The sequence below is a fragment of the Primulina tabacum genome, chromosome 9, assembly GCF_025594145.1.
Source record: "Primulina tabacum isolate GXHZ01 chromosome 9, ASM2559414v2, whole genome shotgun sequence".
Lineage (NCBI taxonomy): Eukaryota > Viridiplantae > Streptophyta > Magnoliopsida > Lamiales > Gesneriaceae > Primulina > Primulina tabacum.
The window spans coordinates 28,441,642-28,462,160 of NC_134558.1; the positions used below are offsets into that span (position 1 = coordinate 28,441,642).

At 35.5% G+C, this 20,519-nt stretch overlaps 3 protein-coding genes across 4 annotated transcripts; all 3 read left to right on the forward strand.

Moving 5' to 3' along the window:
- The first annotated feature begins 5,297 nt into the window (after window positions 1-5,297).
- On the forward strand, window positions 5,298-7,503 carry LOC142555110 (tubulin beta-2 chain-like). The gene is made up of 3 exons (XM_075665780.1): window positions 5,298-5,838; window positions 6,167-6,436; window positions 6,672-7,503. The coding sequence occupies exons 1-3, from the start codon at window positions 5,445-5,447 to the stop codon at window positions 7,340-7,342; spliced, it is 1,335 nt and encodes a 444-aa protein (XP_075521895.1). The 5' UTR covers window positions 5,298-5,444; the 3' UTR covers window positions 7,343-7,503.
- Window positions 7,504-8,256: 753 nt separating this feature from the next.
- Window positions 8,257-16,572, forward strand: LOC142555111 (uncharacterized). Of its 2 annotated transcripts, none has more exons than XM_075665782.1 (3): window positions 8,257-8,616; window positions 8,778-8,820; window positions 10,162-10,445. In XM_075665782.1, the coding sequence occupies exons 1-3, from the start codon at window positions 8,341-8,343 to the stop codon at window positions 10,167-10,169; spliced, it is 327 nt and encodes a 108-aa protein (XP_075521897.1). In that variant the 5' UTR covers window positions 8,257-8,340; the 3' UTR covers window positions 10,170-10,445. The 2 variants fall into 2 exon arrangements, with proteins under 2 accessions (XP_075521897.1, XP_075521896.1); XM_075665781.1 differs by lacking the exon at window positions 10,162-10,445 and adding an exon at window positions 16,234-16,572 and having other exon boundaries at window positions 8,259-8,616.
- Window positions 16,573-17,138: 566 nt separating this feature from the next.
- LOC142504639 (uncharacterized) lies at window positions 17,139-18,291 on the forward strand. Its single transcript, XM_075617511.1, has 3 exons — window positions 17,139-17,359; window positions 17,461-17,787; window positions 18,040-18,291. The coding sequence occupies exons 1-3, from the start codon at window positions 17,314-17,316 to the stop codon at window positions 18,204-18,206; spliced, it is 540 nt and encodes a 179-aa protein (XP_075473626.1). The 5' UTR covers window positions 17,139-17,313; the 3' UTR covers window positions 18,207-18,291.
- Window positions 18,292-20,519: the final 2,228 nt, after the last annotated feature.

Here is a 20,519-nt window from a genome sequence, read left to right on the forward strand (position 1 = left end):
TCATTTTACACCTGAAAATGTTAGACGTCCTGGCATTGTCCTGAATGCTGTAATAAATATTAAAATGTTTATGAAATTTTGTGATAAAACGTTAATGATAAAACACTTGTTGCATGCTTGATTTAAAAGAAAAATGATTTATATATGCATAGATTTTTATAAGTGATGTAAATATGAAAAGTTGAAGGAGATGAATTGATTGTGACTAATATACGATGATATGTAAGGTCAAGGCTCAGTTGACGGGTGAGAGTGTCGCTGATGTCCCCGCCGCCCGGTACCGTGGTCATACGTAGATAGATCCATCGACCTACAGCTAATATGAAAGTCACAATTGAGGATCTGAATTCAATAAAAAGAGAAACATATACGTATATGATGAAATGAATATGATATGATAGGTTGAAAGGAAAATGTCAAAGTTTATGTTCATGAAAAGCTAATTTAAGTAAAAGTATTTTCACTGTTACTTGTTAATATATATGTATTACTTATTATCATGATTAAGATTTGCTGAATTAATAGACTCACTAGATGTAACCAATGTAGGTGAGCTTGATATTGATGGAGGTCTTGATGGTTGAACTAGCTGGAATGAAGGTGCACAACACTGAGGACCATCGCTAGTTTTTCGCAAATAAAAATATGTTTATGATTTATGATTGCTTAAAGATTTTTATGACTTATGATGTTTTTGATAGAATTTTGAGAGTATGTTAGAGTTAAGTTTATTTTTGAAATAGTGTTAGTTTAGGTTGGTCGACATTTACGATTTTATGCTTTGAATTACTTTCTTTTAGATTTTCAAATAATCGATTGGTTTATTTTAAATGGTGTAAAACTATTTTAAAAATATATATGTATGTATAGTGTAATTTCGGCTGAATCCCTTGGTGGAAAAAAATTCTAGTATATTTTAAAGAAAAACGAGTAGTGGATTCAATCACATTCTCTTGAATGGCTCTCATTACTTTCAGTGCAACTTCTCAATTGTTTTCTACTTACAAAGTGCTTCTAGCCTTCATTTTTATGTTGTCAAATTTCTGAAAGCAACCATCAACTTGTTTCCTTTGGTCCGGTCATTCTCTTTACAAAGTTGGATTAGCTTTTTCTAGATCTCCTTTGATGTAGAACAAGTTTAATCTTACTAAACATATTTTATCTTGAGTTTTATAATGGATATCCTTGACCACATTGTCCAGTTTGGTCCTCGTCTTATTTTTGGCAGTCCACTCCATGCTTGATTTTTCAATAATATGTGGAGCTCCCTCTGATATAGCTAAAAGAGTATTTTTCCTTCAAGATCTTCATGGGTCAGTCTGTTTAGTTCATTGGGATATCTGTGTCCATCCGTTCAGTTGAATCGGATCAGATCAGTTTTAAAATCATCCAAAACATAAGATCAAAATTTATCTTAGCAAAACGTGTATTCAACTCAATTTTTTTTTTAAAATAATGCATTTATTTTTCATCAAATTGCAAACAATGCACACCATTAATCATATAGACAAAAAATAAAGCAAGAGAATCATAACAACACATATGATTTAAAGAACAAAACACAAACTGACCATTACAAATACCAATATTTTGTATTATTGTACTCATCCCACAAAAGGTCAATAAGAATATCCCGTAGTTCATAGCGCGCAATTATCTTTTATTTGACAGTCACATGTTTGATTCATATCAAGTTAGATTAAGTTGATAATAAGTGTTTGCATAAATTGTGTGATGTATTTTTTATGGCCTTATTCATTATTTTATTTGGTGATTAGTTTATAAATTACATTCAATGTAGAAATAGGTTAATTCGATCCTAGCACAATGTTATTGCCCTTGTGCAGAACCCAAATGCCTTAGTTAATATATGTGGATCTCACAACCCCAATTACACTGGGACCACTGGATCTAGCATTAGTGTCCTTATGCTAAGATTGGAATTTTTATTTGAAATAATGGTTGTCATTAACAACTATTTCTTCAAAATAATGTGGGTCAGATCTATGGTGAGTGTTTCTACATATATGGTGTGTGGCTTGTATATATATATTCCCAGTTATTTTTGTTGTTTCATTTTATTTGATATATGATGATGCATTTGCCTTTGTTTTTGAATTTTTTTAAAGGATATCTATATATGGAATGTACATTGCGTGTATTTGAGATGTGATTTTGGGATTATTCTGTGCTATACCTGTAATCTGTCTCTATCCATAATATCATTAAATTTTATCTCTTGGATCATCAACATATGTTGGAACATTTCATGTTCACTATCTTAATTTTGATGTTAACAAAACTTGTTATTTTGTTTCTAATGAATTTACCTGAGTGCACAGAAGCTGAAACTGATCAGGATTCGAACTGATCAGTTATCGAGCGAAAACTGAAGCTATCGAGACGCAAAAATGAAAGCGTCAACTGATTGCCCAAACTGAATCAGTTCAACCGATATATCAAATACTAGTTCAAATGATTGTCCAACTGAGAGGTGGTTCAACAGAAAACCTTCAGAAGCCCGGCCAGCTAATGAAGAGCTCAAATGATGAAGAGCTCAACTGACCAGTTCAGCTGAAGCAGTGAAATCAGTTCAGCTGACGAGCCAACTGATTTCACCAAACCAGTTCAAGATCAGTTCAACTGACCAGCTCAAAACATCAGTTATGAATCAATCAGTTTGCAGAACACGACAAGCTTATTCTAATGGAATCTAGCTATGTGCATTGAGGAAAAGATTTTGTCCAGTCAAAGGACAATAATGGACGTTGCAGCAGTGCTTAAAGCCAAAACGTTCCAGAATGGCTGTCGGAAAGTACATACATATTTCGAGGAACAGATTCAAATTGCAACGAACATGTTTGATGAGTCTTGGTGTACTGTGTCATTGCCTCTATAAATACCAGACCAAGATCATCAATAAACAAGTGTATGAAAAATATATAAGTGTGAAAATCAAAAGAGAAGGGCATGCTCAACGCATATTAGCTTACAAAAAACAATTACCCAGATTTGAAGGAACACTTCAAAGTGTCATCAGCTTAGATTAGAAGCACAATTCTCTCAGTGTGTGAAAACACTTTCGTATTGTATTCATAGTTAAGTTCTCACACACGCACACACCATCATTCACATAAAAACAGAGAGTTGAGCTTATTGAGTAGCTGAATGAGTCTTCACACAAAGACATTAAACAATGTGTTAGTAGTCTTTAACACGTAGACGTTAAAAAAATATTGGCTGGAAGGTGTTGCCTTCAGTCTAGGCTAGGAGTTCAGTTAGCAGTAGGGTAAGTCCTAAGCTGAGTGAGTTTGTACAAGGCATTCTATAAATCAACTTTCTTGTAGAACCTACCCGAGGTGGTAGAAGGGGTGACGTAGGAGCAGTTGAAGTCTCCAAACATCCATAAACATATCTTGTATATTTAACTGTTTAACTATTATTTTCAAACTGATTTGATCAGTTCAATCTGTTATCAGTTCAGTTCTCATCATAACTAAACTGATATATGCAAGAACCGATCCCCCTTATATTAGTTAATTAGTTTACACAAGTTAAAAGACTTTTAAACTGATCAGCTTTCTTAACGAAGGATTACTTCGAGTATTTTCCACTTGGTTTAAAACCAAACTCGATTTAATTCATCGATGTTTACATTCTTAGAACACGAGCTATTACAGCTCATTGAAAATATTAAGTTTGAAGCACCCTCGCATGTGTCAAAAGCGATCCATCAACATATATGTTAACTTCAATAAAAATGTGAGGGAGCTTCGTGATCTAATTATATTAAAATAAGGGGAGTAACACTCATGATATAATATAGACTAACTCGTGATATTACGAGAAAATAAGTTTATTGTTAACTTAAGTCACAAATTTTGGAAAATATATTATGTTATTAACACATGATACATCAATTGTGATTTGGCAGGCGCCGAAAAACTCATTTAGCATCGGTTCACTGTCTTTTTTTTTCAAACACGCATCGGTTTACTGTTGTACGTGATTCCAAGTGTTCAAATAATGTAATTATTAAGATAAAGAAAAATCAAGTTTATTGTGAAAAATCACAAATTTTGGAAAAAATATTATGTTATTAATGCATGATACTTCAATTGTGATTTTGGCATGAGCCAAAAAAATCATTTAGCATCGATTCACTATCTTCTTTTTTCAAACAAGCATCGGTTTATTGTTGTACGTGATTCCACGTGTTCAAATAATGTAATTATTAAGATAAAGAAATAATTTTTAGAAAATTTATAAAAAAAATAGAAAAGAAATATATAGGTATAGGGAAAAAGTAGGGAGAAGTTGCATATATCATCTACATTTAAAATTACATGAAAAATATTATGCAATAGTACAATTGGAAGAAATTTTAGTGTCATTTTGTATATCAAATCATCTTTATGAGTTGATAGCTTATAATAATTATAAGGCCATCCACAATAGTAAAAATATTTTCTCCAAATATTTGTAGGTCCCATGATCCACATCATCAATCAAATATTTCACTTATTCAAATATCTCAAATTTCACAATCAAATATTACACCAACCAAATATTTATTGGTCTCACTGTCACTTTAATTAATAGTTTATTTTCATTTAAATAAAATAACTTACAATTTTATAAAAAATTATTTTACCACTTTAATTAATTTCATCTATTATTTAATATGTAATTTTTATTCGAATATTTAAAAAATATTAAAAATATTTTTGAATATTTTTGAAATATTAAAATGATTATTAAAATTAGAAAGTTTAATTAAAAGATATTAAAAAATGAAAAAAAAAATATGAATAACCGGTTATTCAGTTGGCATACAAATAAAGAGAACACAATTGTGAATATTTGGTGGTGAAAAATATTTGGATGACATGTCACCCACAATACCCACTACTGTGAGTGCCCTAAGATGCTTAAAACACACACAATATCCGTTCTGATTATTTTATCACTTTATTTTAAAAAATATTGTAAAATGAATTTTAAAAATTAAAATTTATTTATTTATTAAAACTAGAAAGTTGTGACTAATTTACTTCCAATAAGACTATTTTAAAACAAAATATTTAGAAACATATTTGAAATCAATAAAAATATTATTAAATAATTTCCCCCAATAAGACTATTTTAAAACAAAATTCCACCACTGATTTTATCACTAAATCTTAAATTTATTGACAGTCTGTCAAATCTAGCTGTTAGCAATGAACCTAGGACTCCGCCAATCGCATTCCCATCATTCAAATTTCAAAATTCAAACTTCAAACAATAGCCGTTGGTTCCTCCCCCATCTCTCGCTCTACATATACGTACATACAAACCACAAATACGTATTCAGATCTCTCTCCCCCATCTTCCGATTTTCCTCTCTATTCCCCACCAATCCCTCTTCGCCTCTCTGTTTCTGCTCCCATTCTGCTGTGAAAATGCGTGAGATCCTTCACATCCAGGGTGGTCAGTGCGGCAACCAGATTGGGGCCAAGTTTTGGGAAGTTGTTTGCGCCGAGCATGGCATCGATTCGACGGGACATTACAAGGGAGATTCAGATCTGCAGATAGAGAGGGTGAACGTGTACTACAATGAGGCCAGTTGCGGCAGGTTTGTCCCTCGTGCCGTGCTCATGGATCTGGAGCCGGGGACCATGGATAGCATTCGGTCGGGCACGTATGGCCAGATTTTCAGGCCAGATAATTTCGTGTTCGGGCAATCTGGGGCTGGGAACAACTGGGCTAAAGGGCATTATACCGAGGGTGCCGAGTTGATTGATTCGGTTCTTGATGTTGTCAGGAAAGAAGCGGAGAATTGCGATTGCTTGCAAGGTATTTGCGATTATGCATTTTCAGTTTTGTCCCCTAATTCGTGTATATGTTTAGGTGATGTTCGTGTTATCAACTCTTCAGATCCAGGATCTTTTTCCGTTTCTTTTATTGATTTTGGTGTCATATATCCTTTTGATTGTTACAAGTTTGAATAAATGCCTCTGTGCGTGCTCCAACAATTGTCGTTTATTCATCAATCTTTCTTCATCGATAATATTTCATCAATGCAATTTTTTTATGCAATGCATTAATATCTTGCTAATGTTTGAAAAAGGGAAAAAAAACTAGCAATAATTTGATGCTCTTGTCTGTGGTGTTTGGAATGCAGGGTTCCAGGTCTGCCATTCATTGGGTGGAGGTACAGGTTCTGGAATGGGCACCCTTTTGATTTCAAAGATAAGGGAGGAGTATCCGGATAGGATGATGCTCACCTTTTCCGTGTTCCCATCTCCCAAGGTGTCGGATACTGTGGTCGAACCTTACAACGCCACGTTATCGGTTCATCAGCTAGTTGAGAATGCAGATGAGTGCATGGTTCTTGATAATGAGGCCCTTTACGACATTTGCTTCAGAACTCTTAAACTGTCTACTCCTAGCTGTAAGTCTCCTATATCGATTGAATGATTGATAGATATTTCTCATGTAATTTGAAAGGTTCAATATCGGTCAGTTAATTGTGAGCATGCTTTGTGTGATGAACACATATCAATTGATTTGCAAAAGCTCCTGTCATTTGTTTCCATCACAAATTGACTGAGTTAAAAGGATTTCCATGTATGTGATAAATTTATATCATTGTAATCATTTTGTGCTCTGTTTTTGTGTGACAACAGTTGGTGATTTGAACCACTTGATATCCGCAACTATGTCCGGAGTCACCTGTTGCCTCAGATTCCCTGGTCAGCTCAACTCTGACCTGCGTAAACTTGCTGTCAATCTCATCCCATTCCCACGTCTGCACTTTTTCATGGTGGGATTTGCTCCACTCACCTCCCGTGGCTCTCAGCAATACCGGGCTCTCACAGTCCCTGAACTAACTCAACAAATGTGGGACTCCAAAAACATGATGTGTGCTGCAGATCCCCGTCATGGCCGGTATTTGACTGCCTCGGCTATGTTCCGTGGAAAGATGAGCACAAAAGAAGTAGACGAGCAGATGCTGAATGTGCAGAACAAGAACTCATCCTACTTTGTCGAGTGGATCCCAAACAATGTGAAGTCAACAGTTTGTGACATCCCTCCAACCGGGCTTAAGATGGCCTCGACATTCATCGGGAACTCGACATCTATTCAAGAAATGTTCCGGAGAGTTAGTGAGCAGTTCACTGCCATGTTCAGGAGGAAAGCTTTCTTGCATTGGTATACAGGGGAGGGGATGGATGAAATGGAGTTCACCGAGGCAGAGAGCAACATGAACGATCTCGTATCCGAGTATCAACAATATCAGGACGCAACAGCTGATGAAGATGGGTATGAAGATGAAGAAGCTGAGTACGAAGAATGATGTTGATATCGTATCCGAGTATCAACATTAGTGGGTTGTAACCTCAACTACCAAATTTCCAGACAATTTTACATATATTGTTGAATTTGGAGGAGCTTTAATTAGTATTTCTTTCATATCAATTCATATTTGGCCATCATATGGATCTCTATTTATGTTGAGTCGCCATTTTAGCGTCGTACAAAGGGTAACCGAACTGATTTCATTTTACAATAATGGATCCATTCACTATTTATGGGTTTATATAGAAAAATGTAAAAGACAAATCTAGTAAAGTTGATATAAAAATTAAATTTTCAATTATATAATTATTAATTTATATTCTTATATTATAGTTTAATTTAATACATTTTTTTAAACAAAATCTAGTAAAGTAACCTAGGATTATTTATCAAACTCTTAATCCAACTTATTTTCTAATTTCATCATTTTTCTATATCCAAACTCACCGCCATTTCCCGCCATCGACCACCGCCGACCAACGCCGCCGCCGCCAACTGCCGACAACCGCCGTCGGCCGACCGACGCCGATGTGGATGGACAATTTTGTCAATTTATCAAAAATTTTAAATTATCCCCTTCTTAACAATCATACCAAACATAATATTATTTTATCATTATATATTATATTTCTAATTCAATAATTCTTTTTATCATTTCTCTATTAATTATTTCATAATTTCATCTTCCAACCAGACGTACCCTAATATTAATTTACATTATAAATTAAAAAATTGCTTAATTTGACTGATCGAAATTAAAATAATTTATTCTTAATTTATACATTTCCATTCATTGAAATAAATTTCTTTGATTTAAGCCCGATAATTTTAACAAAAAAAGAGCCATAATTTTAAATTAATTTTAAGGAAGTCGTCTTTAAGTTCAACTATCCAACAATGAAAAAATTAACCTAAAAATCTTTTAAACAAAAATGGGCTGGAAAAAAAACAAAACTAGAGAAAACAACTAGAGCTGAAAATTTGGAGTAGCCTCAAATGGCGATTGCTCTCAGAGGGTCCTCAGCACTAGAGAAGGCGTCGGCCCTTTGCAAATTCTCGTTTACCTTCCTCAGAAATTGGAGCAACGCCACCCCGGCAGGAAACGCCGCGGCGGAATCGGCTGGCTCCGCTTCCAAGAAACCGAAGCGCAGGAAGAAGAAAAACTTCTTCGAGGTGGCTCAGTTCTTGCCCAACTGGGGTGTTGGCTATCACATGGCCAAGACACATTGGACGAGCGTCTCTTACGAGATCACAAAAATCAATCTTTACAAAGTGAAGATTCTTCCTTTTCTTCGTTTGTTGTTCCTCAAATTTCAAATGCAAGTTATTTTCATAAAGTCTCAACTTTGACTGGATTTAGGCTTTTGTGTAATCGGTGCATTTTGAATTATTTTTGTATTGAAGGTTGTTTAATGATTTTGGGTGTTTCACAGGACGGACGGCATGGAAAAGCTTGGGGGATTGCTCACAAAGATGGTGACCCCTTTTCCCCCTATCTTCGCTGTTATTATTAATATTATTATTTGGATATTTCGGCTGTTAAGAATATGCTCTTATATTTATTTTACTTATTAACTAGCATCCAAGTCCAAAGGAACAGCATCGAGTTTATATGTAATGTAGAAACTAGAAAGGTGGAGCTTTATGGTTGCTCATAAATTTTGGAATGCATGAAATCAGTGTTTATTTCTTGTCTCGTGATTGAACTCAATATCTTTATTTCTTGTTGGATCTCGTTACTGGGATGAGTTATTTTATCACTAAGTCCATTTACCAGATTCTGTCAGCCATAAGCTATGGAAAGTGTATAGTTGTACTAAGGTTTTAAGTATTTGATGAGTCTACGATAATCAATAGAAGAAAACATGTCAAATTAGTTGGTTTTATGTATTTGTTATTCTGATTATGTATCTGTTTGTTAACTGGTAAAAAGTTCCATTAGGTACAAGTGAGTGTATCAGATGCTATCACCATTGCTACAATTTGATGAGCCTGTGAAAAATGGAGATAGGGTTTAAACATTATAAAAAATTCACTTCAAACCTGTTTCATTTTACAGCCATGTTATCTCTACTTACCCTAATAATTTCATACGGTATTTGTGAATTGACTTGTGAATGTGATGGCACGATGCAATCAGCCAATATTGAAACGAGAAATGGTTTGTGATTCTATTTAACAGACTCTTTTTTAGTGATCCGATTATTGCTGGATGTGACTCATATGTGGATAATGCAATTGAGGTTTTAAGTTTTTTTTTAGCCTCGCATCAGTCTCACTGTTGGAAAGAATAAATAGTTTTGGATTTGGAGTAGTGTGATATTTTCTCCCATGTCCCCTTTCTAATATTAATCAAACGAATTGATCTTCCTGTGTTTTGTTACATTGAGATCCTCTTACTTTTCAAGTTTCACCGCAACCAAAGTTATTTCAATATCTAAAATGTATTTTCACCTCCCCAATTTTTTTGACTTTTTTGTCACCAAGTTCACCCTGGCTTTTCCCAAATAGTGTTTATAAATTCATTAAATTGTATATCATTTTGCAGTTGTTTTATGGACTGTATAATTACTCACTTATCCAGTGTTTTTTCTTTCATTTTACCTTTCTGCATTTTTTGATCCCTAATAATCTGTTGGCTTTTGCCATAGAATAATCATTTTTTATGTTTACAAGATTAAGGGCTCTAAAATAAAGTGTTTTCCATTCATTTATATCTCTGCAACGATCTTTTTTGTTGGCGACTGTAAAAGGCACTATGTTAGCTGCAAAATGTAAATGATTATTTGTTTTTCTTCTCATAAAATTTTATTTCAGGATTCTAATGTTTAAACTCTCATAGATTGGGGTCTTGCCACTACAAAATGCTTGCATTGAGGATTATGGCTACCCCAGCCTGTAAACGTGATCACACTGTTTTTAGTTTTGGCCAAAATTGAAATAATGAAGTAACTTAGTATCCTTAAATGTTGCTAATGTTCGACAATTTGCCTTTGAGATGACAATTGATGCAGTTTGGTGGAAGATATTTTCTGAAATTCATGTATGAAAGGATGAATTGGGGGTTTCATAAGGAAATAGATAAAGGATAAAACAATATTAGATTTATTTTCTCCCATTTAATGTTATATTGCCATTGAACTGCCGTGCAGGCCATACAATAATCTTTGCAATATTAGATATCTTGGTTCAATTGGTTTGAGTTATTCTTTAAGTCCCCTCATTTACACAAAATAGGGTAAGTGGATTTAGGAAAATAGTTATCTGTCACACCAAACGATGTTGGAGAGTTAAACACGAATATGGTATGCAGAGAAGGATTCCTAGATGATTTATGGATGTAATTAAACCTGAAATGGAAATGTGTTAAGTATGTTGATATGTTTAGATGCCTATTTATTCAATTCCCATCTAGTGGTTACAAATGGAAACATGAACTTTGGTGCTCAAGTCTAAACAAGTTAAAATGTAGATTATTTTAAAGGTTCAGAAAATTATGTAGATCACAACGTACTGAACCAGAAGCACTGTTCTAAAAATCGGCTTAGGCGGCAGTAGGCAGCGGCCAATCGGCTAGAAATGGGCTAGTCGGCCAGCCAAGACCGCCTAGGCGGCCTAAGTTGTTAGGGCTTTTATTTTATTTATTTATTTATTTTTTTAAAGTTTTTTTGTCTTTTATTTTAAATTAAAAATCAAATTTAAAAAAAATGAAAGGTAATATTTTTATAAGTCCTAAACCAAAGTCTAACAAGAAATGTGATTTGTTGGCTTGTCATAACATATCAAACTTCATCTTATCTTCATCTTCATCTTCATCTGTTATCTAGAGTGAGAAAAATTCACGAGAATGATTTTGCATCCGAAGAAGAGGAAAAACGCAATGATGATATTTAATTAATATAAACCAATGTTATAAAATTCGCTAGGCGTTAGTCGGGCGCCAGCCTAGCGCCTAGCCTAGGCACCTTTAATCGGATTTTACGATATCAAAACATAATAAATCATATACTAGAACTTTAACACAATAACATCAAATTTAAAATACGTTCAAAATATTCCCAACACAGTCTAATGTGTCATCTCAATAAATTAAGAAAGAATTCAGATTTCTTCCAAAATTCACAATAAAATAGTCTTAATGTGTCATCACAAATTTACTCCACTTCTTATTCTCCGAAATTTTCAACAGCTTGTTCTTCATCGGACACAAAATCAATATCATTTAGATCATCATCTTCTTCTTCAGATTTAAAATTATCCTCGTGAAGTTCTCTAACTCTAGAGCTTCTTCGGGGTTGAAGATTTTCATCTGCCCCTGTTGCTTCATCAACTAATTGCCAAGTGAGCCCTGAACCTGGTTCAACTTCATTTTCTTCCCCACCATCCACAATCCAACCTTGTGCATTTGAAGCATCTTTTTCAAGAAGGACGTCGACGTTTCTTTCTTTCTCTCTTTTTTGCTTGTTAAACAATCTAGCATTAAATTGGACAAATACTAGATTGTTCAACCTATGGACAGCCAACCTATTTCTTTTCTTTGTATGAATCTAAAAAAAAAACCGAGAAAATAATTAGTATAATTAGGAATATGTACATACACTTTAAAAAGTAATAATTTATTTTAATTAAAGTTTAAACTTATTCTTCCAAATGCACTCCAATTTCTTTCACACCCAGATGAACTTGTAGTTAATGAAAGAATCCTCAATGCCACTCGTAGCAAGTTGGGTGTGTGAGCACCGTACCATGCACATGGATCAAATGTATCGTCATTTTTTTCACATGCTTTTGCAGCCAATGCTTTCCCAAATAACCCAGTCTTATCTCTATATTTTGCAAATTCCTTATTATTAATTGTATCTTGTAGTTTAATCTCATCGGCATGCAAAACTTCCATGCATTCAAAAATCCCTGCCGTGACCTCTCCATAAAGAGCAATAGAACTATCTTTGTAGTAAAAGTAGGGACTCAACAAAAAGGCTGTGGTATGCAATGGTGTATCAAGTCTATCCTTCATTTTTGACTCAATAATCACTGTGATAGGTTGATAATTTGATTCGACATTGTTCAGGGCCACTTTGATATCTTCTTTAGCTCGAAGAAGCTCCCCATATAGAAACCCCATGGATGGCTTTCTATCTCCGTCAACCAATCGAAGAACTCTTACCAAAAGAGCAAAATATTTTCAAACAAAGTGTCACACCATTCCAAAAACTCATGCTCATCACAGTAGAGTAAGCCAATTTCCCTTTGTTTGTCTTTGACCATTGTAAACATGGCCCTTAAACTAGATTTTTCTCAATCAAACTTTGCAATGTTAGGAAGTTTGATACCGGACTATGTCTATTTTCTTCGTAAAACTTCTCATTAATGACAAAGTCTTATGATGAGCATAAATGAAAATTGTAAAAGACTTGGCTTGGTAGATAATCTTTTTAAATCTTGGAAGCTTGCCAATACTTTCAAGCATGAGATTAACAATATGAGTGGCATTGTCTGTTACAATCTGAACAACATTATGAGTTCCTACTTGATCAACACACTTGTCAACATACTAAAAAATAAGTCCAGCTGTATGTGCCTCGTCTGAAGACTCCTTATACTCAACAATGTAAAAACCTCTTGCAGGAAGTCACAGTCCACTGTGTCATAGGCTTTCAGAATATCCACCTTCAATGTGCACCGTGGGGAACCACGTTTGCGAGGATACTTTCGGAGTAGTTATTGGGCTAGATGAATATTTTCAACAATGGAACGACCTTGAATGAATGCTGCTTGTGCCTCATCAACTAACCCTCCGACAACTCTCCTCAATCTCTCAACCAAGACTTTAGAAATGATTTTGTAGAAGACCGTACAACAAGAGATTGGTCTGAAATCATTAACAGAGGATGCATCCACAGACTTGGGCATCAATGCAATAATGGAGTGATTCCATTGTTTCAACATACACCCACTAACAAAGAATTCCTGAACTGCTGCAAAAACATCATACCCTACTATATTCCAAGCAGATTTAAAGAAAAGGACCCAAATCCATCAGAACCTGGAGCTTTATCATTATCAATGTCAAACAATGCTCCATTAACCTCCTCCATAGTAACAGTATCTGTAAGTTGGTGCCAGTAGCATTCTGAAACGCGTTGGCCCTCGCTAATGATGTCAGTTTGCACACACTCCCTATCAACTTTGCATCCCAGGAGTCCCTTGTTGAACTGAAGAAACTGATCATTGATCTCAGTCGAGTCAAATGTGGTAGTGCCATCTTGTTTCCGAATAGCGATCAAAGAGTTCCTCTTGGTATTACGCTTGATGAGGTCGTGGAAGAAGTTAGAAAATCTATCCCCTTGTTTCAGCTAATTACACTTAGTCTTTTGTGCAATGAACGATCTCTCAGCTTCTAACAACAGTTCTGTAGACCTCCTGAATTCTTTATATCCATCAGCCATAATCCCATTAGATAATATCGACAATTGCAAAGATTCTAGTCGCTTTCTCGTTGCCTCCGCTCGAACAGAGTTGCCGCTAAACTGCTTGCGATTCAAGGCTGAGAGTGGTCGTTTAATACGTTTGAACAATTGCTTCAGTCTATATTGCCAGGTCCCATGTCCATGAAACTGCCAATTCTTCTCCGCTATATCCAAAAAATCTTCAGTAAGTGCTCCGCATGTTCAAGAATTTGAACGGCTTCTTATTCATAAGTCGGTTATCCAGCAAGGATACAATGATCAAAGTATGGTCTGAAGTACAACCAGGAGCAAGAAATTCTGCTACACAATTCATCCATATGGGATTCACAAGAGCACGGTCTAGTTTACTTCGAACTGTTGGACTTATCCAAGTGTAGTAACAACCCAAAAACCGTAAATCCAACAAATCCAGCGAGGCGACGCAATTCACAAAGTCCTGAACCTCGTAGTTTTTGACTGGCATCCCACCCATTTTCTCATCTTGCCACAAAACATTGTTAAAATTCCCTAGGAGCAACCAAGGTAACTTACATTGCACACCAACATACTGCAAATCATCCCAAAATACTGGCCTTTGCACGATAGTGTTAAGTCCATATATAAATGATGCACATAAGATGACATTATTTCTTAAACATTCCACTCGAACGTGGATAGACTGCTCATTCATGCACAAAATATTTAGCCCAACTGTAATCTGATTCCAAATCAAAATAATACGACCATTATTAGAAGACATAAATTATGAGATACTTGCATAACTTGGAATCTTATTCTCGTCATGTGTTGAAGTGCTCTTTCATCAAACTTAGACTCAAGAATTCCAAATCAATCTTATTGGTGCTCATAATTCCTTGGACACTCCGTTGCTTTAGGGGCTTGTGGAGGCCCCTAATATTCCAACATGCAATCTTCATGGACACCCGGAGGCAATTTTGGGTTGCCGCCCCTTTCCTTCATTGCCTACGTATCTGCTCTCGTCGTCCGAGTGCCCCTCTAATCTATATTCAATGTCACATGAATTTGAATCACCGATGTCCTCAAGGAACTTGGATAGCTTTATGTCTTTTTGCTCTTTCCCCCCTTCTATTTTCTTTTTCTTCGCCTTAGTCTTTTTCTTATTTTTCTTATTCAGCACTTCAGTAAACAGCTCCTCATCAACATTGGTTTTTGTGGCATCATCCCCAAGCCTCAATAACCTTCTTCCCTTTATCAATCTGTTTCTGTAAATCTTCAACTGAAATTTCCGGCTGCCCGCAATCCTTTGATACATTCTCAGTAGCATCAATAGAATTCGATTTGGTGTGCTGTTCTTTTCCACAGCCTGCATTAATGTCCAACCGATTCACAGTATCAGGTCGAGGAGGTGCATGTCTGTGAGTACTAACCAATCTCGATCTGCCACACGATCTATCCCGTCTCCAAACTACACTCTTTGATCGTAATCTGTTCCTTGGTGGAGGGTCTTTACTGGTACCTGCTACATGATTGCCATTTGTTGAGTTGGGGCAGCAGGTGCTATCATATCCCACCTTACGACAATCTCTGCAAAATTTGATGTCTTGTTCGTAAACAAACTTAACATTCACTGTGCCAGTGGGCAGCTCCACTTGAAGCTCATGTACTCTTGTAGTAGCTTCATTAATCTCTATCAACACTCGAGCAAATTTCACTCTTTTGCGGCCATGAGTGAGCAAGTCTACTGTCCATATGAATCAGGGTGCCAATTTCAGATGAGATGTTGCTGAGAATGAAGTGATTCCAACAATTCGGGGGTAATCCATGAATCTGTACCCAAGACGGAACTGAATTCAAATCTTCCTCCCTAACCGAAAGCATCTTGACATCTCTTTAAGGAACAAGTGATAGCCTCTTTAAGGAACAAGTGATAGCCAAAAACCAAGTATGGTCCACCGCTAAGTATCATATCCCTGACATTCGAGGGAGGAAACGTAAAACAATCCAACCACTCTCATGTGTTTGGAACTTAATATCCTTCCCCCATCTTCGAACAAGCTTGAGTAAAGCACTTGTTGGTGGTCTTCCACTAATGAAATAACCTAACAGGCAGAAACCATAGGTCTTCTCAATCAAATCAATATCATCATAGGTAAACTTCAGTCTATTTGTTCCAGGTGCAAAGAACTCCAGCCTATGATCCATAGCCAGGTGTTGAATCCATCCAAACTTGTCACTCCATGATTTGTTTCAGAGCCAATATGAAATATGTAAACTAGATGGTTTCCTCCTTGTCCACTGCTTCTTTGCCGAACCTGTTTATAAATTCCATCACTAAAGTTACCACGCATTAGTTTTACGAAGAAACATTTTGTTTGTGAATTAATGAATGAATATCATTATCCAATCCAGTGGAATGAAAAATTATGACTTCTAGTTGTCTATATCGACAAAATTTCAGGCATACCTGCTGATGCTCCCAAGAAAATAAGTGGCGTCCACAAACGCTGTTGGAGATACATTGCGAAATCGAAGAAAACAGGAGAAAGTGCCTCAAACCCAGTTTTGCAAGCTGCCTAAGACTATTTTTTTTAGTTTGGCCGGATCAGTTTCCATGGTACTCTTCCTTTAGTACCCTTTCTCGGACAAAGATACAATAATGTATTAATGTATTGGCCTCAGTCAACAGTGTTTGTAAGATTTGTAGTTTTTCTGACTTCTTTAGTTCCAGTGTGACTGTTTGATTTGCTAGAAGTTGAAGATTTATTTGCCAACATCTATAACATGAAATTTTGGGCAATGGATCTGTGTTCTATGCGTTCTTTGGATGGGCCAACTTGGGTTGCAATTTTTCTATGTTTATAGGAGAAAAGATGTTGAATTATTATTTTTTTTTATTATCATAATTACAATAAAAGAAATGAGGCTAATGCTATAAAGATAATGAAAATAAATCTTATTAGACATTTTGAAATATTTTATTATTTACTTTGGTTGAGTATATTTGGGATTTAATAAAATTTGTAGGGATAATTTGGCCTTTTAGAAAATATATATATAAAAAATTAAGTTGGGATGACCCAAAGTATTTTTGAAACGGCTGTGATCTCGTTAAAAAATTTTCCACCTTTCAAAGTTTATAAGATACATCTCTCTAAATAGAATTTAGAAAACCAAATTTACAATATTTAAAAAAATTACAAGTATATTTTATAAGTTTTTTATTTTTTAAAAAGAGAATTTATCGGTGAGGGTCATTTCTCAAAGACAAATAACTAAGAATCCCAAATAATGAAATCTAATGTATTTTGTGCGAACAAAACAAGTTATCATTCTTACTAACAAGAAACGTATTCGATTTCATTGCGACACATTTCCTTCCCAAAGAATGCTCATAAATTGTCATTTTCCCAAGCTTTCTCACCTATATAAACAAACACCTTCTTCCCTTTTCACTATACAACCAAATAAGCTCCTTTTCCCAGTAAATCATATCTTCTCGGGCTGTTGAAAGCTAAACATCAGCACTAAAATAGCAAAAATGCTCGCTTTCGTCGTCTTCTTACTCTTCCTTCAAGGAACTCTTGGTACTAATTCTCGTCCCTATGTTCTATTATATGGTTATTTTCTACAACAACATCGCGACATGATATTACGTATATAATTTTTTGTAAATATGTGTGTGCAGGAGAACTAGTTTGCGAACAATTGCCGGTTGGAGAGTGCTCATTCTCAGTCGCCTTCTCAGGCTACCGTTGCTTGCTCGAGACATTCGAGTCAAATGATGGGGCTGTGGCATACCAATGCAAGACATCACAAGTGATGGCGAATAGAATGGATGAATACATAGAGAGTGATGAATGTGTGAGAGCGTGTGGAGTTGACAAATCCTCTGTCGGCATCTCATCAGATGCTCTCCTTGAGACTCGTTTCACCACTCAGCTATGTTCCCAACAGTGTTACCAGCACTGCCCTAATATTGTTGATCTATACTACAATTTGGCTTTAGCAGAAGGTGAGAGTTGCTTTTATTTTTATATTTTATTTGAACTCTTTATTCCTTTGAAACATCACATAAGTTTAAACCCTTCATTTATCTCAATTCAATATCCATGAAAAATAAATAGAATTACAAATGACGAAGATCTAAGAACCGGTGCATTATACGAGAAAACAATTGAAAATATTGAAGCATCATTCAAGAATCTGTTGTATAAACTTTTACTACTCCATAATATCGCAACATGAGTTGACATTTCTTCAACAGGAGTGTTTTTACCAGATTTATGCAAGGCTCAACAGTTAAATACAAGGCGTTCCATGTTCCAACTTCTGAGCTCTGGCGCAGCGGCAGCCGCATCTGCTCCCGTTTCTTCAGCTTCAGCTTCAGCTCCATCTTCATCTTCCGTTGACTGCGCACCGCCTCCGATGTGATCATAAAATTTCAGGATTATTACATACATATATGTTAATATACTTATTCTTCAGTGACATTTTTATGTATATAATTTATATGTTATATATCAAATGCGGCCATATTGTAAAGATATACATTTAATGCGGTATATATTATGTTTTAAAGACTCATGCAATCATTATTAATAAATTAATCAAAAAAACTTTGACAAGATTTTGAGTTTAAGGTCCAACTAGGGTGTAAGGCCCGAGAAATTTATCCTGTTAATCCGAAATGATTTGCGATAATTGATGTGATTATAGACGGGAAGAATTAGACCGAAAAGACGAAAGAAAACACGGAATATGTGCGAGGACAGAACACCTCGCGCATATGCGCGGCGAGGATCCGCGCATATGCGCGTGAGTGGCAGAAGACCTTGCGCATATTCGCGAGAAGTGTGCGCGCATATGCGCGAGCCATACGAGAAGCCAAGGGAGAAGTCCAAAAGAGTTGGCGCATATGCGCGACATGAATGGGCGCATATGCGCGAGAATAGCAGAGAAGTTGGCGCATATGCGCGGCTGAAGGCGCGCATATGCGCGAGTATTGAAATGCCGAGACAGTAGGTCTCGCGCATATGCGCGACTTATGTGCGCTCATATGCGCGAGCAGTCCAGCAGCTAATCTTTCGGATAGAACTTCAGGCGCATATGCGCGGGGCTTGGGCGCGCATATGCGCGCGGCATGCAAAACATAAAATCGACATGTGGTTCATATTAACCATTTCTAATTTTGTAGGAAAAACTTAGATTGATATAATTGTCTCCGTATGTTTATCTCATCAAATTTCAATTTTAATACAATAAGTTCAATTTTTTTAAAATTTATATAGTATTTGACAGAACTTAAAACTCTTCAAAACAACTAAACTCTAAAAATGTGTTTGATAATAATTTTTGTTAACAATTTATGTACAAACAATCAAATAATAAGCATTTAGCAACACAAACCGGAAATAATAAATACAGAAAAATAAGAAACACAAGAGATTTTATGAAAGTTCGAAGAATTAATTCTTCTACATCTCGTCTTCTTCCACTAAGGAAGAACTCACTAAAAGACTTTGGTTAAACAATAACTTATACAAACTTACATTAATTTAGGACTTAACACTTGACTAAATTTGAAGTTATAGTACAACTCAAACAAAATATAACAAGAGTAGGTCGCTTGTGAGACGGTCTCACGAATCTTTATCAGTGAGACGGGTAAATCCAATCGATATTCACAATAAAAAGTAATACTTTTTCATGGATGACCCAATTAAGATATCTGTCTCACAAAATACGACATGTGAGACCGTTTCACACAAGTTTTTGCCATATAACAACTGTAAATATATGTGAATCATTCGATTCAACAGTTCAACAAAATATATGAGTCATGACTATGAAGGTCCAATAATTCACCAATTAATTCCAGAAAATTATCTCAACATCGTAAATATCCAATCATTTTTCCAAAACTCGTAGTTATTCCAGCACGACTATATTTCAAATCGAAAGTTCACTAAATTAGTTATGATAATCATGATAATATTTTAGCTCCTAATTATCGAAGCTAAAGATTCATTTCCAACTTTGGGTTAATCTAATTATACCTCAAAATCGGCGACTCCGGTACCTATACCAAAAATCTAAGAATAATCGATATTTAATAAATTAAATCGAGCTAAATCGAATAAACTATTTTTGCCCTCAAAATTATAGTTGAATCTCGATCAAAAGTGCTAGGATCGAGCCTAAAATTTCTGAAATTTGAAGACAAACTCAAGTTGGATCAGTCAGGGCCCAGGTAATCTCGGTTCACTAGTAAGGGAGCCGGCTGTTCGTGGCTTTTCCGATGGGTTCCCTGCTGGTTCTTGGTGGCAAAAGAAAGCTTATTGTCAGAGTGCATATCGAGGATCAATCTAAGCAAATAGTGGTCAGAGCTAACATTCAATTTTTGAAGAATGGTTTGAGATAGGGTGCATAATGTTAGAGTAGGTGTCCAACGAACCAACTGGTGGCTTGAGATTTAATGACTCTAATTTAAAAACAATATTTATTTGAGTTGAAGTGACTGTATCGTATGCTAACTATAACTCAAGGTTTTTGCAGGCACTATCAGCAATACCTAGGGGATCATGAGGCGATGATACTAGATGTTCTTACCATGATCTGATGGGTGCAATAAAAAATGAGCTCTGACATTTTTTATCAAGGTGTTGATAAGAGAATATGGCTAATTAGGGTAAGCCTTAGTAAGAATAAATGTTATTCTAAATCACATGGAGATGTGAACCCATA

Bases quoted from the DNA above. Each gene is read 5' to 3' on its own strand.
- LOC142555110 (XM_075665780.1), top strand. From the start codon at position 5,445: ATGCGTGAGATCCTTCACATCCAGGGTGGTCAGTGCGGCAACCAGATT. The intron at 5,839-6,166 runs GTATTTGCGATT...TTTGGAATGCAG, and splicing joins GAATTGCGATTGCTTGCAAG to GGTTCCAGGTCTGCCATTCA. The intron at 6,437-6,671 runs GTAAGTCTCCTA...GTGTGACAACAG, and splicing joins TAAACTGTCTACTCCTAGCT to TTGGTGATTTGAACCACTTG.
- LOC142555111 (XM_075665781.1), top strand. From the start codon at position 8,341: ATGGCGATTGCTCTCAGAGGGTCCTCAGCACTAGAGAAGGCGTCGGCC. The intron at 8,617-8,777 runs GTGAAGATTCTT...GGTGTTTCACAG, and splicing joins CAAAAATCAATCTTTACAAA to GACGGACGGCATGGAAAAGC. The intron at 8,821-16,233 runs GTGACCCCTTTT...ACAAAATTTCAG, and splicing joins GGGGATTGCTCACAAAGATG to GCATACCTGCTGATGCTCCC.
- LOC142504639 (XM_075617511.1), top strand. From the start codon at position 17,314: ATGCTCGCTTTCGTCGTCTTCTTACTCTTCCTTCAAGGAACTCTTG. The intron at 17,360-17,460 runs GTACTAATTCTC...ATGTGTGTGCAG, and splicing joins CTTCCTTCAAGGAACTCTTG to GAGAACTAGTTTGCGAACAA. The intron at 17,788-18,039 runs GTGAGAGTTGCT...TTTCTTCAACAG, and splicing joins CAATTTGGCTTTAGCAGAAG to GAGTGTTTTTACCAGATTTA.